The 17,526-nt window shown below is 38.4% G+C and overlaps 1 protein-coding gene across 10 annotated transcripts in view; it reads left to right on the forward strand.

The window, feature by feature from the left end:
• LOC132194337 (CUGBP Elav-like family member 2) overlaps positions 1-17,526 on the forward strand; it is a 277,639-nt gene that overhangs the window by 251,852 nt on the left and 8,261 nt on the right. For 9 of the 10 annotated variants that reach the window (XM_059615532.1, XM_059615531.1, XM_059615534.1 and 6 more), the window contains 4 exons: positions 9,853-9,978; positions 15,565-15,644; positions 16,754-16,894; positions 16,948-17,077. In XM_059615532.1, coding sequence (XP_059471515.1) covers positions 9,853-9,978; positions 15,565-15,644; positions 16,754-16,894; positions 16,948-17,077 — 477 coding nt within the window. The remainder of the gene's footprint in view (positions 1-9,852; positions 9,979-15,564; positions 15,645-16,753; positions 16,895-16,947; positions 17,078-17,526) is intronic. The other variant, XM_059615526.1, reaches the window with a different exon arrangement.

Genomic DNA, 17,526 nt, shown 5'->3' on the forward strand with positions numbered 1-17,526 from the left:
TTGCAAATAGCTTAATATTATGTTATGTACATGTATACAATGTTAAGCGTACCCTTCAATTTTCTATTCACCTTTTAAATATATTTGTTTTTTAATAAAAATACATGAAAAGAAAATAAAAGATCATTCAAAAATAGAATGATTTTGATCATAGATAAATTCTATAATAGTTACTTATTTTATTATAGAGAACAAAATTACAAATAAATAATTATATTAAATACACACAATTAAAGAAATAGTTTAAAGAATAAAATAAGCTATTGTGTATTATAATTGCTTTCATGTTATTATTTTACGAAAAGTGAATGTCAATTTACGACGCCGATGAATTTTTCGTATTTTTACTTTATACGTTTCATTTTCTTATTTGCTTGAGACGAGCGCAAATTAAGTACAATAATGCAATTGGCGGCTCGTTCGGCTCAACATCGTGTCTGCCAAAAGCTAACTGTGTATGAGCCTGGGCCAAACATACTCGACTCTCAAATTCTACAAAATGAAAATGCAGCTCTCATAGCCAGCTTTTGGCATGGCGAACGTAATTCCGAGGGACGTGCCTGTCTATGCGCCGAGAGCCGAGACTTGAACTGGGCTGCAGCTCAGTTTTGTCGCCAAGAGCGATTAATTTGCGGACACAAGAGCTTATACTTTTTAAAGAGCTAGACAAACCGTAAACACACAGAGGAAACGAGAAGCCTCTCATTCATTTTTGATCTTGAATGCAGCGCATGCTTGCGGTCGTCACGTATAAAAAAATTTGCTCCATATTTCTCCTTTGTTGGTTTCTGGAATATCGCAACCAGCTGATGACATTTTGCTCGCGTTTTTTTCTGCCTTATTTTTCAAAGGATGGAAGATTACACTCGCAGCGTGCGGTCTGTCTCTTCGTGAATGGCTCCTGATTGAAGATGAAACAGCCGGCTAATGATAAAGGCCGTTGCACTGCTAATTCGCGTGTATTTTCCGGCGTTGCTGCACGATAATTTAATCACGCAGCCCGCCTCGCTCTCTCAGCCACCAGGTTTTCCTCCGTTCGCTCGCTTTGAAATCAGTTTTGCACTTTTATTCTGCTCTTTGAATTTCTCGCTGCGCCGGCGGCTCAAAAGATATACACATGTACGTCCTCCCCATTCACCGGCGAAATTGCCTGCTAGGGAAATTTCTGTGTGCCGAGCGCTGCGTTTGATGCTTTTCACGCGTGTGCCTCTTTGCGCTTTGATTGCGGCCTCAATGCGTTGAAAGAGTGGAGCTGCATAGAAATTGGGAAAAGCATTGGCTTCCAAATTTACAAAAGTTCAAAAGGTCATGCGGTTTATAAGCGCCTCAAACTTTTGGAAACTTGAAAAATAAATTTGTTTTAACCTTTGAACCAAACTCGTAATTAAAATTTACAAAGCTCTGCTAAATTATTTCCGCCTTAATAATAATTTAAACAAATTTCAACAGTGTCACCATTTCCGCTAAATTAATACATTTCTAATGCAAGGTACTTTAAGCATAATTTAAAAATTAATTTCATTTTACAAATTATTAAAAATGTTGAATGCATGAAAAATTGCAATAAAAAAAGGAATGTTGATGTAATTAAATTAATTGATTTTTATCTTTCGAGGATAGAATTTGAATAATAATCTAAACCCACTTTAATTTAAAATCAAGTTACTTCCTTTCCTTAAAAAAGAAAAAAAATAATTTTATAATAAGATCCTTTTCTTGTTGCTCAAATTTTTTAATTCCAATCATGTTTATATGACTGTTTCAAACACTAAGCCAATTTGTTTCTGACAAAAAAATCCAATTTTCTCTGCAAGGATGAAACAACTGAAAAAAAGTTGCTTCAGTCAGCGAAAAACGCTGCGAAAGTGAGAAAAGTTCCTGTTACGGCACCGAGCCTTTGTTTTTCGGCCTCGCAGGCAATTCTCGGAAAAGTGCTACTTTTGTCAGATTGGAATACAAAAAGGCCCAGCGTGCTGCGCCGTTTATTCCCTCAGGTGTCACATTGGAAAACATGTGATAACGATTGTGTGTTTGCGCCTCTCGTCATCGCGTTTTACACAAACATATTTTCCGTGTATGTATTTCTGTCTGCTTCAGTTCGTGTGTGTTCATAATATTCACATGTTTGCGCTCCGCATTAAATTGTATGTGAATAATAAAACGCATAACACGTAGAACGTAACGCTGTGTGGTCGGAGGCGTGCGAGGCGCGAATCCGTCTCGTCGGTGTCACTTCTTCCCAGCGGTGACGACGGTTTTGTGTTGGCGCAACTTATTAACGCGCCCTGTGTGCACCGCACGCAGCGAACAGGGACTCGCGTCGTCCTCGGGGAGCCCCGATGAAAAATTGCCGCCGCCAACCAGCCTCCTTAATCTTGTATGAAGTTTCAAACTTGGCCCGGTTTCAATTAAGATTGTGTTGTCTGCTGCGCGAGTCTCTTGCTTTCCGAGCACTTCACAACAAACTCTCTCGTCACCGAGTGAAGACTCGGCAAGCTCTGCTCTGCACTCGGGAAATTAATTTATTAACTGCTAAACTAACTTTTCCAATGAGAAGAGCCCATAGAGCTTGAAATTCTGTAAACTTCTTCTAAAAGAGGAAGAGAGCATAAAAAATTAATTTTTTCAAACAGATGTTAATGTGTACATAATGGTGATTTAATTAAAAAGAAGAAGAAATGGTGTTTTATAGCTTTAATCACAAATAAAGCGGAGGAAGGGCATAAAATAATTTTGATACAAATAATAGTAAATAGAATAAAAACTTCTTCAATTGAGAGGAATTAAAAAATAGAACCGATATAGAGGATGCTAAATAAGTCTAAACATATTTTTTTTAAAAACCTTGATAATGATTCAAAATAACACGTTTAATGATGTAATGTGGCCGAGCGCTAAAATTAAAAGCTAAATAAACTTCTGGCGTGTGTTGGCCGCAGTCAGGTTTAATAAATTGTGCTCATTTTTTTTCTCATGCAATATTTTTGAAAAATTGCCATTGCCTTCACTTATTCAATGCTTTCTCGGATTTTTACAAAATTATAAGATTTTCCATTTTCTTTTCTTCAACTCCTCTTATTTATTCCGGCACAGCTGAGATTTTCGGCTCCGTTGGACGTGCGCTTTTAATATTCTTGCCTCTTTTTCATAACCCGGCTTCATTCTTTCTTTCTTTCTATTTTTTCTTATTTCCTGTCGCTCCAGTTGACGACACTTGATTATACGCTCCTGAAAAATACGAGTTTGCGTCTCGCTGCGCGTAATAACAATTTTCGTGAGCACACTTCTCTGACAATTTCTCAGTTGTGTGTGTGCACGACCCGCCGCCTCGTGATTAATGATCAAACAAAATATACATATAGAGCCTTGCTCGGCAGCAGTGTGTGTGTGTCAGCGTCGTCAGCGCGCACCGAAAGTCAACACAGAGAGACTCATTATTATTTGTCGTCGCAGGAGCGAGGTGTTTACCCAAGTAGTTTAAATTCCCCTACCCGCCGTTGCCGTGCAGCGCGCATATATACTACCTGCTGCTGCCGCTTTTCAGATTACGAAATTTCTCTCTGGCAAACGCTGATAAGAAAGGGCTTTTCTAACTCCATTGTTCGCGGCGTTGGTATCACGAATCTTGCTCGCTCTCGATCGTGCGGATCGCGCACGCAAATTAATTTCTGCTCGCTCATCTTCGTTTGCTGCCAGTCTGGATTTCACGCCTCGCAACTTTTCGGATAAACGCCGTGTTTAATGGGTTGTTGCGTGCCTTAGCCCCCGGCCGCTGACCTTGCCGGTTCAAGGACTTCCGTAGACCACCCCGAGGGCTGTATAAAGTTTTATTGAAGCCGTCGCAAGCAATCGTTGTAAATATGGAGTGAAATTTTTCAAAAAGCGTGTTGATAAATAGGGTGCCGAAATTGGTGGCGTTTATTTATTCATATAAACTCGGCTTGAATAAATATCCTCTGAATGAAGCTACAAATTATACATTAAATCAGTGGGATAATTTTGTGAAATTTTTTAGAATTAATCTTTCAAGGAAATCTATGTTTGGTTTTAATATTGAGAAAAACCTTATGGTTTTCATTTGTTGTGTTACTAAAAGGAAGAAATTGAAAGATAAAAAAAAACTGATGATTTCACTGAATTTATTTCTCTGGCCATGTAATGAATGGCAGCCCAACCTGAACGCAAAATAGTAAATACAGCAATCACTTTTTCAGACCAAGTTATAAACCAGCAACAATAACAAAAATATAAATATCAATTTTCATTCCAAAAATTAGTCAAAGTTAAAATTCTGTGAACCCTTAAATACATTTAAAAAATAAAATTTTAAATAATTTTCTTATATAAATTAATATTGACGCTTCAATTTAAATGTTAAAGTTGACCAATCAGAAAAGCCAGTTATTTACATTCTACAAGTTAGACTCTTCCTTGATGGTTTTAGTGGAGAACATCATTAGCCCCTTTAAAATTAATGGCCCCTGCCCAGAAATTTGATGGCCTCATTTACCTTTGGCAAGTTTCCGCCTTCCTTGCGTTTGAACCATTGTCTGTCGGAAGTCGGAACTATATTCAATTACACACGTTGAAATTGCTCTGCAGCAAAGTCCTCCCTCGTCCCTTGTGTTTGGAATGAAAGCTATTTCGCCGTTGCTTAACCGCCTCCCTCTCTTGCAACGAGATCAAAAGCAGCGACAAGCGAGTGCAACACAACACGCCCAGCAACATTTTAATTCACTTCATCTGTTGTAAAGATCTCTCACTTTAGCATTGCAGATTAAGGAGCTGCCGGAGAGATAATAAAATAATCCCCGGAGACGCTCCTTCTCTAACTCTCCACTTGACCTTTCTTTTTTACGCTCTCGAGCAACACGTTTGCCTTTTGTCACCTGGGTGCTAGAAGAGAAAGAGCGCGCGATAAAAAAAAGAAACAAACACATACTACGCAGACCTAATTTTCTCGCGGCTCCAATCTTGTGTGTATTTTTTTGGTCTATTGGCCTCGGTTATTTGGCGCGCCAACCACTCCATAAAAATATGTTTTAAAATGCACCTGACGAGCGCAAATAAAGCGGCAGATTTGCAGTCCGCTCACGTCCTGACTTTGGCTCTCAAACTTTGGATCCTCTCGCTAACTAACTAACCGACCGACCCGCCCTTCCAGCTTGCGGTCGACACTCCCTCTCTAGCTGCTGGCATGATGCCGCGTGCAATTCTTTCGTGCGTTAGCTGAAATTTAGAGCCGAGCTGGCAAATGAAAACAATGCTCTTGGCCCGGCCGAGGTTAAACTTAAAGCTAGACCGCTCAATTCTGATTACTGCGCTGCATGTGACACTTTATTATTTTCAGGCCTACCTTCATTCCGCGAATGACGCCTCTTTCTGCCCTTTCTTTTCCCCTAGTTCGCATTGCTTCCGAGAATGGAAACGTCTCTGGGTCGTTATTTTACCCGCATGGGCGCGTGTCTTTTCCAGTTCCGGGAAATTTCGCCTCCGATCTCCCCTCGGTATGATTTTGTTCAGATGCATTTTTTCTATCACGATGAAAATTTTTCTCAAATTTACTGCAACACGAAAAAATTTATATCCGCCCAAGAAATTTTCCTTGTTTCAATGACTTTTTATTGACATAGTTTAATCAAGTCTTTACAACAATAGTGAGATATTTTGGCATTATTGGAAAACGATTGGAAGTAGCGGGAAGTAGAATTCACCATTGTTGTAAAGACTTGATTTTACAACAAATCAATAAGGAGTCCTTAAAATCAGTTAAATTCATGAAATAAATTTTAAATAACTATAGTTAGTTGTATTTCAATTTATGAAGTTTGAAATTACTTACAAGATTATTTTACGTAGGGACTGTTTCGTTCAAAATTTGAGCCTGAGAATTCTGCTCGTAAAAAGAGATTTTTCACAGTCTGATCATGACAGCGAGGATTAAATTTTTTTGAAGTCATCCTAAATGTTGATTTTAGATAAAACCTAGCGAAATTAGGAGAGCAGCAAGATCTCTCGCAATTTATTCAAGTTTTAGATGAGGATGCCGGCAGGGTATCTTAATTAAGGGATCTTATTTTTGGAAAGGGGGTTGTTTGTTGTTGGAATTATGCTGCAGCTAAACGCATTATTCCAAAATTGCAAATTATGCGCGGAGTCTCGCTGCATCCTTTGACTCTACTCCAAAGGAGAGCAAATTCCTTCTTCCCAAAGTTATATAGTCATTAAATTCCGCATTGCCATCTGCCCTCGAAGCTGAAATTTCACAAAAGCTGCCACGTGCTTGCGAAAGAGGATGCTAATAAGACAGCGCCTTGTTAGCATGTTAATCTTTTCGCCCCTTTCCGACACCCACTGGGTCGAGAGATGAACAATTTAAGGAAAATTGAATTAGCTTTCGCAACTTGCACAAAAGTTTGCTAGTGGCATTGCTAATTAAGTTGCGCTTGTCTTTATACATACAATTGCAGAAATAATACAAAACACGAGCAATCCGACGATGAACACATGCATAAATAATTTAATCGCACCAAAGTGTCGAGAAGTTTGCGCCGCCGCCACTTCTCGTGCACGCTGACGATTATTATTTCAGCATAGCGCACTTCAGAGTGCGCAATTCTACTGGGTGAAATAATTCGTGCCGGCCGAGCGCTGAAATTTTGATGCGCGAAACTTATTTTACGATTCACCGCAAGCAGTTCCGCGGCCAGACAATCTATCTTCGCTCTTTCTCTTGCAAAACACACGGGATTCTTTACCGAGTTGCGCGCATGGCCGCCTGCAAGGTAGATCACCCGTCCGACGGGCTCAAAAATTCATGAGTGGAGTCGGACGTACTTTGGCCAGAGTGAAATTTCCATTTGCTAAATTATTATCAACGGCTGCGTTTAGTGCCCGCCGGAGGCAAACAAAAGCCGGGTTGTACTATTTTGATGATTGTTGTTTCCCCGGAGAGCTTTGCTTCTTCATTTCCCCGAGTTGTTTTGTTTCCATGTTGATCACAAAAGAAATGGCTGACAGTTCATGATAAACTAGTTTCTGTAACGCTGCATCGGCATTTCTTCCTCCACTCAATCAAATTACCTTTTTGCCTACTTAAATAAATTGATTTCAAAACTGGCAGAAATTTAATAAATTTATTCAGTTTCTAAATTTTAAATTATCAACAAATAAATACCTAAGAATTAAGAATAGTTGCAGATATTTTTCCCATTTTTTTTAATATTCCGAATTCCAGCAAGTTCAAAATCTTGCTTCCCCCCTAGGCTGTTTTTCAATTAACACGTCGTTCTTTCTTTCCCGGAGCACGACGACGGAAGGAATTTTTGCGCCTGAATGTTAAATCGAGCGTGCAAATTCAAATTCCTCCACTCTCGCCGTTCTTCGCTCTTCCCACATTCTTCGCATTTAGCGTCTCTCCGAAAATCGATTGTGAAAGCGAGGAGAACTCTCTCTGGGAAGAGGCAGCCGTCTTGACTTCTGTGCTGTGCACGTTGCCTAAATCGATTAAGTGTTCGTGTGTCATTATGCAATAGTACAGAGTGGTGTGGTAACGACGGCGGAACAAAAGAGAGAGCATTACAGATGCTCCTTCTCCGCTTGTGGAAAATACGTACCTGAGCGAATGACAGAGAGAAAAGCATTTTCTATTCCAGCTCATCTATATGCGATCGAAGTGAGGCTGGCTTGTTTGAATATTCAAAAGCGATCTAAAGTTTGTTTTATATAAAAGGGCAAAGTTATCAAATTTGAAAATTGATTAGACTTTCCTTATTGAGCAATTTCACAGTCACCGGCGCCCCTCATCAAAATTTAATCAAACCGCCCCAAACACATTTCCAATCTCTGCCTCGTTTCACCCGAAATCGATAAATTTTAATCTCGCCCGAAGGCGACCCGAGCTGGCAAACGACTCTTTAATTGCTGCACTGGCACAAAAACCAATCCCCGGCGGCGCTTTGCGGTTTAGAGGTGCAGTAAACTTTTTTGCCGAAAAAGCAGCAGCCCAGCATGTGGTGGCCACTAAAGCGAGAGCTGTGTCGCAAGCAGTGACTGTTTTTTTTTTTTTTTAGACATAGAGATGCAGGCGACGGGAGTCGATTGGGGCGCCTCGGGGTTCCTCTTCTTATCAGTGCTTATCACCGCGGGCAACTCCATTACCGGCTGGCGACGGGGCTAATGACGCTCGCTCGCTCCGCGCTGCTCTCCAATTTCCTTCTATTCCGAACCAAAGAAAGTATAGTGCATGATACATAACCGCACTCGCACCCTCTCGGCGAGAGAGTAGTGCTTTCCAACCACCCTTTCTTTGCTCTTTTATTCGCACGCTCCGACGGCGGAGCATTAAAAAGATAGCGCCATGTTGGAGAGACGAACAACCAACGCGTATGTGTGTGATACGTCTAGCTGCGTTTTGGCAAAGGGGCAGTACAACAAAAGACGATCATGTCTTTGTAAAGCGTTTCCGCCATCATAGCTTTCTTTTATACTTGCGGATGTAGGAAGGAAAAACGTCTAGATGGACGTTATCAAATGACAGGTTGAAATAATTTTATTTGAAGATTAGTATTTTGCTGTTATATTACATTAATTTTTTTCTTTTAATATGTCAAAATAACAAAAAATAACATATAAATAATACAAATTTTTAAATAAAATATTAATTTTGCTCGGTTTTATTCTCATGTCTGTTAATTTAGTTTTTTATTTATTATTTATTTTCTATTATACAATTATTATTCAATTATTTTTAAAAGAAAACCAACAATTTGAACTAAAGCACTATGTTCACCGGTACATAATATGATTTAAATTTAATATTTTGTTTGCTTATAATATGGTTAAGAAAATTGCCTTTTTCCCATATTTTTAGAAGTAAGCATCAATTATTCTGGAGTGTAATTTTCAATTTTCCTCTCCTGACAAAGAGTGATCAACATGAATTATCATTTTAGATACCTCAAGGAGCGAAGAGTAGAATATGAATCATAATCAAAACTTTATTTACGCTAGATTATTTAATTTAAATTAAAGTATTTAAACCGAGCTAGAAATACAAAGCTATTTAAAATTCAATAATCGTTTTAATATTAATACAGAATTATAAAAAAATCTCAAACATAAATTCGGGATCAATAAACAACCCTCTAATCTAATAGAAAAACTTATATCGTCAAACTGGAAGCTTGCATAAATTGCCACCAGCAAAAGTGACAACTAACCGTCTGCCTCACTTCCCCGGAACGGCGCTGAGTGTGTCATTATACACTCGAGATGCTGAAATAATCTCGGCGCGGTCATTAAATAATGCATGTGCCGCCGCCGGTCGATATTTAAATTTATCCGCGCCGCTTGCCGCTCTATCCGAGAACAATATTTGTATATGTAGCCGGCGAGTAAAGCAGAGAATATAATCCTGGTGCTGGATGTGCCGTCGCCGCCGCCGCCGGAGGGTAATTTGACCTCGCGGTGACTTTGGCTCGCTCTCTTTCTTTCTGCTTAAATATTGATGATGGCCCAATGGTGGTGAATAAAACATCCATTATTATAATACATACATGGGAAATAAATGGCGGCGATGATAATCTCTTTTGGTTGCCCTCTTTCTTCTCCGAACGCATTAGAATGCACAATTTAAGCGGCGCACCATAATTTTTACTCCCCGAGGAGAGTAAAAAAAAAATGAGCGAAAAGAGGAAATATTTAGTTAATCCGAAGAGCTGCGGCCGGGGTGTAAAATTTTGATGAAGATTTCTCCCTAAGGCTTTTGTTCTGACCCATTTCTTACGTTCTCCCTTTTCAACTCTCTTGTTATTATGCAAATTATTCATCTCACTTTTCTTTCTGTTTCAGAGCGTAAACTTTTTGTTGGTATGCTGGCAAAGAAATGCAATGAAAATGATGTGAGAGGAATGTTTGGACAGTTTGGAACGATTGAAGAGTGCACCGTTCTGAGAGATACCAACGGCCAAAGTAAAGGTGAGTGTCTGCCCTTTCTTTTTTCTCTCTCTCTTTCCTTCTTTTTCAATCTGGCAGCCGTCTCGTTTTTCGCTGCTGACATTTCCTCTCGTCAATGATAATACAATTTTCTTCTCCGGCTCCCCATTTCCCAAAAAAGATGCGCTCCTTGACATTTGCATTATTATCTATTCCGCTTTTGCCATTCACATGCCCACTCACTCTCGGCTCTAATAATGTAATAATTCTTTGTGTCCACGTGCCCTATTATCAAGGACCGAGGCGGCATATACATAGACGGTGATATCGATCTCCCGCGATGAATTGCGTCTTGCTCGTTTTTTGATCTCGGCTGTCTCCAGCCCACTCTATTATTATAAAACTTCCCTCCTTTTGCAGCTCGCTTGAATTCACACACAAAGACGGTGCGGTTTAATTAGTCAAGGGTGGAAAGTCGCGTGGATCCTTTACGGGAAGTGGCAAAGAAAAAGAAAATGAACTTCGTTATTCTGCTTTAGCAAATTTTATGATAAAAATAACCTCCTTTTTTATAAGAGCTTTTTAACATTTCTACATAAGAAAATTCTTAATATACATTTGTTATGAAATAAAATACTGTATTGGAATAAACCTAAGAAATATTAAAAAGCATGTATGGAGTGATAAACTTTCTAAAGATAATCTTACAATTAGTTGCTTTAAAAGATTTAAAATATTTGATTGCAAATTTAATTTGCAGTAAAAATTTAAAGATTGAGGGAAACTGAGAGAAAGACGATGAATTGTATATAATTTCGCTTCTTATTTAATTTTATGAATATAAATTGTTGAATGAATGAAAATAATTATTATTTAAATATCTTGAATTTTCAAAGTTTCATAAAGTTTCAACATTTTTTTTTCTCTTTACAGTTTAATGTATCAGGTTTCAATTTCCAGTTTAAGAAATCAAATAATTATATTCAACCGCAATTTTTGTAACACAAAATCAATCTTCTGTGTATTTTTCGCAAAATAATTCTCTGTATCGCAAAAAGAATCCTTTTTTTCCAACCGGCTTATGTTACAAGTTGCTTCCCATTATTATCTCCGTCTACAAAAAAAAAAACCGATCCATATTTTCCAGAAAGCTATCAATTTATTTTGAGACGCTCCATAAATAACTCAAAGGCAGCAAATGTGCCGTTGGGATTTTCCTCTGTGAACTTTGCGAGCACATAAATCCGCACTCACGCGCAATTTTTGGCCCATTTGTATCCAGTTTTGGCATTTTTGCTGATGTTGGCGGAACTGCAGCGAGTTACTAAAACGCACGTAAATATAAAAATCCATTTCTCTGGAAAAGCAAAAAGCGAGCATTGGAAATGCGCATCATTTTTCTGGCCTCGCGGCGCCATTTCCTCTCGTCGACCAGATAATTTTGAGCAAAAAATGTACATACAAGACGTGGGCTTCATTTCCGCCTCTCTTTCCTCCAACGTGCCGAACGAACAGCTTAGTTACTTTCCCTCCCCAGGGTAGATTTTTCCCCAGCATTATGTGCTTCTTTTGTCGGAGGTAATTCCGAAGCCTCTTCAGCCAGCGTCTTTTCCTAATTAACTTTCAATTTTCTCGGCTCATTAAGTGCTCCTGGTGGAATTAATTTTTGTTACATGTAAAAAAGGGAGGAGATGACGAGGAAAGAAAAGGCTCTCAAAATTTTTTCTCTATACCTTCGCCACGACCAAATTTTCTCCCTTTTGTCGCGGGAATTTTACCCCCTGTCGCTGCAAAAAGACATTTTGAAAGAAGCTGGCAAGACTCACTCGTCGACAAAAAGAAGGGAAAAAAACGCAGGCATAAAAGCGACGCCACATCAAAATGTTGTCAGCCCTTTACATCGACTTCCACTCACTGGACAATCCGTCAACAGACCCTTATCGATTCGATGCAAAGTTTACATGACCTCTGACTGCTTTCCCAAGGAAAAAAACACTCTTGATAATTACTTTTTGTTGGGGTTTTACTACAAATCATTATATCTCAATAAGCTCGTAATTTATTACTTTCAAATTATTTATTTTTAAGTAATTTATTGTTTTAAACCAGTAAAAGCGAAAATTAGCTCTAAATTTTAAGCATCTCTGATATTTTACTCTTTTTTTATCTGCCAAAAAAGTAAAAATATGATGGAGAAACATTCTCAACTTTCCAATCAAGTCAAGTTTTCAACAAATATCAGCAGAGATGTGTCTGTTCTTTGTTTCGGAGTGTGGAACGGACAGACGCAGATAAAATATATTTCTGCCAATTCCCGTGCGTCAGTGGGAAAACTTTTCCGAGCAGAAATTCAATTTCACTTTGTTTCTTCCATCCCGCCCATCCAGTCCAATTTGAAGTCCAAGTTAATAAAGAGGAAAACTGCTTCTGGCATCTCAATAACTTCGCGGCCGCGGGCGAAACGCAGACTTCTTCTTTGTTTCATTCCCGAATTTCCCTGGTCGATTGCTATATATTTATAGCCGAGCGAAACCCAATCTGCAGCTCCCCGCAAGGAAAATCGAAGAGGTCTTTTTTAATGACGACGAGAGAACAGCTGGCTGACGCCAACTTGTTGTGTTTGTCCGAAAATAGTAATCAATTGCGCCACACACGCTGCCTTTTCCTTGGAAAACTCAATTACTTATCGCTGATGGAGGATGCGATGGAAAGAGAGGGACAAAGTCGTGTGTGTGTGCCCCGGGAAATGCTGTGTATTATTTTATAATGCAATATGTATACGTCGAATGAAGGGTTGCGTGGTGGTTTTATGGAGCACCCCACGCAGATGGTATCCCATGCAAAAGCAGGGGCGCACGCCAGCCTGATTGATTGGTATTGATGAGCGCGCGGTGGTTCTTTTTCGGCTCGTGCGCCACGCCATCCAGCAGCACGAATAAATTTATAAGTTTTCTTACTTTTTGCCGTTCTTATCGCACGGCATAATTTCTTTCTCGTCTCGCGATAAACGCCGGAGACTTTAAAGCTGCTTCTTTTTATTGCCGCGGCGTAATTTCAATCAATCACGGAATTTTTTCCAGTGTTTCTTATTCGCTCTCAGAATGGTAATGTGTCCGTCTCTCGGAAAACTCTATAAGGAAATTGGAATGGGAGCGTGCCGCCTATCAGGCTGACTTTATGGTTTTTCAAAGTAAAGTGATTTTCAATTCGAATATATAGGAAAGGAGTTCACCATATTTTTATTGATGTTTGTGTTAGAATTTTTTATTAATTTTGGAATTGGTAATTTTTTTGAATTTTGATACCTTTCCAATGATGATATTCAATATATAAAAGTGAATTTGTTTTGAAATGATTTTAATTTCTTCATAATTTATTATAAATTGCAACTTTCCTAATAAAAATGTATTGCTCTTGTTAACAAAAATAGATGAACCTTCAGAGCCACAGATTTAAAAAATCAGTTGTAATTATTACTTTCAAAGCTCTGAGGAATTGCAATATATTATTTATTTTAAGTTTTTTTTATGCTTTTAAAACAGTAAATTATGTGTACCTTCTCTTTTATTGTAAAGATTTTGAAAATACAAATTTTAACAAAATTTGAAATTAAAATTAAAATAATTCAACTGATATTTAATCAAAAATGAAATTGTTTAAAATCTTGAAATTATGTAAAGTTTTAAATTTATTTGTTTTATTTTAAAATTAATTTTGTGTTTTATTCTTACACATCCATCCCATCCCACTATTCAAAGTCTGCCTTCCAGAGATAAATTCAAGCCCACAAGAATAAAAACAAAGCAGAAAAGCCGCAATATAAAATTTTGGCTTTCCATTTTTGCCATGCGTAAAACATCAAAGGACGAGACAAGCATTTCTCCTGAGCCGTGTAATAAAATTTTGTTGCCTGCTGCAGTGCTTTTCCTTTTTTCGGCGGTACCGGCCAAGCTCCACCTAAGCCTGCACGAATTACGGCCTGAATAATTTAATTCCACGTCTGCCGAGAAAACAGACAGTTCCACTATCTCGTTGTACGCGTTGTTCTCGCCGCTTCTTATTGCCGACTTACGTGAAATATCAGTCCGTGAAACTCGCAGGAGACGACAAATTTATCCTGGTGGGCCGCGCAAAAAAAAAAAAAAAAAAAAATGGGGCGCGGCGCAATTTATCGCGAGGATCCCTCTCGGCTCGGCGGTGCAAAAGCTGCTCGCTCTCTCACAAGCACGTCGCGCCGGCCCAAATTTACTCTCGGGGAACATGTGCGCTCGCGTCAGGCGTAATTTGAATAATTCTCGGCAAAACACACGACGCGTTGTAAAATGGAATATTGTATTTCGCTCATGCGGAGATTTCCTTTCCGCCGAGTTGAATGGAGATAGAGAGAGATTTTTTTATTTATTTTACGCGACTCGAGGCGCATTGATTTCGAGTCGGACGTGATTCTCGGGAATAAATTATTTAACATTATGTAAAGGAGCAGGAAATTTTTGGTTTTATTCGTCCAAGCGTAAAATATCTCCCTTTTAATATTTTTTTCCCCGTTTCCATTGTTTTGTGTTGGAAAGCGAGCGGGATGGAAATTTTCATGCAAATTAATCGTTCTCATTAGAATAATTTTAAACGAGTAATGTGATTCTCGGGCTCATATCTGCCGTCTTGATCGTCCCATGCACAATTGTCAGCGGCGTTGTTTGCAAGACAGAATTTCAAATTTCGCCGCCGCTTTATGGGCTAATAAAACTTGACTTGAATTGTCTCTCTCTGTGCGCTCATTGCATTTACAATATTCCGGAACACGTTTTGTTCTGTCTGGATAATCTTTCTGGTTGCGCGACTAACTCCAATAGCATTTTTGACCTCTGGTGACACAAAACTAAAACGCTCGTAAATGAGATACACGTGGAGAAGAATTACAGATGTTCTGAAATTTTTGAGGAGCTGTTAGAAAAATAAGCAGCTTTATGAAAATTATTTAATTCAATTTCTCTCACCTTATCATTCTAAAATCACAATTTCTAAATAAAAGACTTTCAATTAGAAAAATTAGAAAAACACATCTACTTTTTCAAATGTAATAAAAAATAGTAACATTTTAACTAGACTGAACTTAAAAAATTAATATATTTATATATAATTTTTTTTGTAAAGCTTTCAATTTTTGCTGAAAACTCAGCAAAATTATTTAAAACAAGAATTTTTTGCACTTGACTGTGATGAGTTCGAAAATCATTTAAATAAATGCAAGGGGCCATTTAACTGAGAATCGTTTGGAGATTTCTAGGCTATATTTATTTCTTCCGGGTAAATAATTTTTTCCAAATTTAACTCTGACAAGCCAAGTACATGGCTAAGTATATAGCTTGTATGCAAATGGAGCACTTGAACAAAAGCATATGTATTTGAACCCTTTCGGTGCTATAACGATGGCTCTTTATCACCCGCCGCATATAATCGTCAGTACATGTACCTTTTTTGTTTGTTTCGCGGCAGTCAGAAAAAAACCTGCGGTATGTGTTGCCGTGCGCCGCGTGCACTTACGCGCGCCGCAACTTTTTATCCTCCCAACCCGCATGCATTCATTGTTTGTGAAAAGTGCTGCTGAACTGAAAGTCTCGTTTGTTTCAGGCTGTGCCTTTGTTACCTACACATCTAAACAATGTGCCATCAACGCCATCAAGGCGATGCATCATTCCCAAACCATGGAGGTGAGTTTCTTTCTCAACTTTGCTTTTACACTCCAAAATTTTTTCCAAGTGATTGCTCGCGTTGATAAATTGTCGTTTTCATCCAACCGAATAATCTCCGAAACGTGGAATATTTAACGAGAGAACTTTTGTTCGGATTTGCTCACTGCGACTTTTTTGGAGGTGAAAATTTTTAATGGGGGGAATCTCGATAATTATCGCGGTGCAGAGGGTTTCAGGGGTGGTGGAGGGCGAGTGGGCGGTGCGCTGCGTGTTCCAATTTGTTCTAAATCCAGCGACAGAGCAGCCCTGGCAAAACTCAATCAACAGCCCCGAAGCCCCGAGAATAATATTCTCTCTGCCATGGAGAAAGAGCCCCTCTCTCATTTAATCAGCGAGCAGCCACCCGCAGATGATTTGGCAATGAACTCTCGGGGCGGCGTCTCATGTTGCGGGATTGCTCTCCGCTGTTTGCCTTTGGCTTGTTTATGGCGCCGGATCTGTTTGCAAATGACACCGGCTTCAGGGAGATTCAGAATTAAAAGCGCAAATCCAAATTGGAGTATATATTTTAATGCGTCTAGAAACTTTTGCTATAAAATTAGTTCCTATCAGAGTTTTAAACTTTATCACTATGTTTTATTATTTATTATTATTATTATTATTATTTTCTAAAAAAGTTGAATTTATATTAACTTCAAATTAAAGATTGAAGACTTCGATCTATCAACAAGTAATGAACGGATTTTTTTAAAACTTATTTGCATATTTGCTTCATTTTTCTACAACTTTATAACTTTAATTCATTCGGAGGTGGACAACACAAACAGTTTCAATAATTTTTAGAAACATTTTCAACAAAAGATTATCAGAGAGTTTAGTAATTTTCTGTATCCACGAACTTATTGGACTAATTTATTGAAGATTTGCAACTTTCCTCATCACTTCCTTTGCGTCGTTTTTCTTTTCAAGTTTGAGAATTCTCAACACTCAACCAAGACACTTCTTTCCCCATAATTACAAAAGTTATTTGCTTCCATTTCGATTAATCATCTCCTCCTACTTTAATTACAAGCAGCTCTTCGCCAAACCAAGGCGTCACTTTTCATTAAATTTTATTTGCCGCGCAGGGCTGCTCGTCACCCCTGGTGGTCAAGTTTGCGGACACGCAGAAGGAGAAGGACCAAAAGAGACTGCAGCAGATGCAAGCCAACCTCTGGAACATCAGCGCACTGACGCCACAGTACCTGACTGTGAGTGCCAATCCGAACGTAAATTGCTCCTCTGCCTGGAACAGACTTCGGTTGACGTTCGTGTGTTTTAGTTGCTCCAGCAGATGCAGCAGCAGCAGCAGCCCACACAGCAGAGTGCGGGGGCGGCCAACTCGCCGGCCAACCTGCTCGCCAGCATGCAGCAGCTTATGAACATGCAGCAACTGCAGGCAGCTGGGTCAGGTAAAAATCAATAAAAAAATTAATATTGGTTCAATTGTTCATTAAAATATTAAATTAAGTTATTTTATTATATCTGTTTATTTTATTTATTTTCTTTTATTTCTTTGTAAATATTAACACGTTTATCAATATTATTTGTAATTTGATATCATTATTGACAAATAATAATTAAATTAAATTTAGACTATTGAAGGATTTGAAATTGTATTTACCATTCGTTTAACATAATTATAAATTTTTGCCTAGCTAACTCATGAAAATCAATATTTAGCATTAAAAATTGCTACGTCGTATGGATCCAAGTCATTTTTAATATTATAATTCTGTCTAAGGATAATTAATAATTGAAAATTTGCTACATTTAGCATCTAGTTATACAATTTCAAAAAATTATCTTTATCAATATATAATCTCTGTTGTATTGAAATTTCCCCACTACCAGAGTTAAT

This window comes from Neocloeon triangulifer, unplaced genomic scaffold (assembly GCF_031216515.1).
Source record: "Neocloeon triangulifer isolate White Clay Creek 2 clone unplaced genomic scaffold, ASM3121651v1 ptg000006l, whole genome shotgun sequence".
Lineage (NCBI taxonomy): Eukaryota > Metazoa > Arthropoda > Insecta > Ephemeroptera > Baetidae > Neocloeon > Neocloeon triangulifer.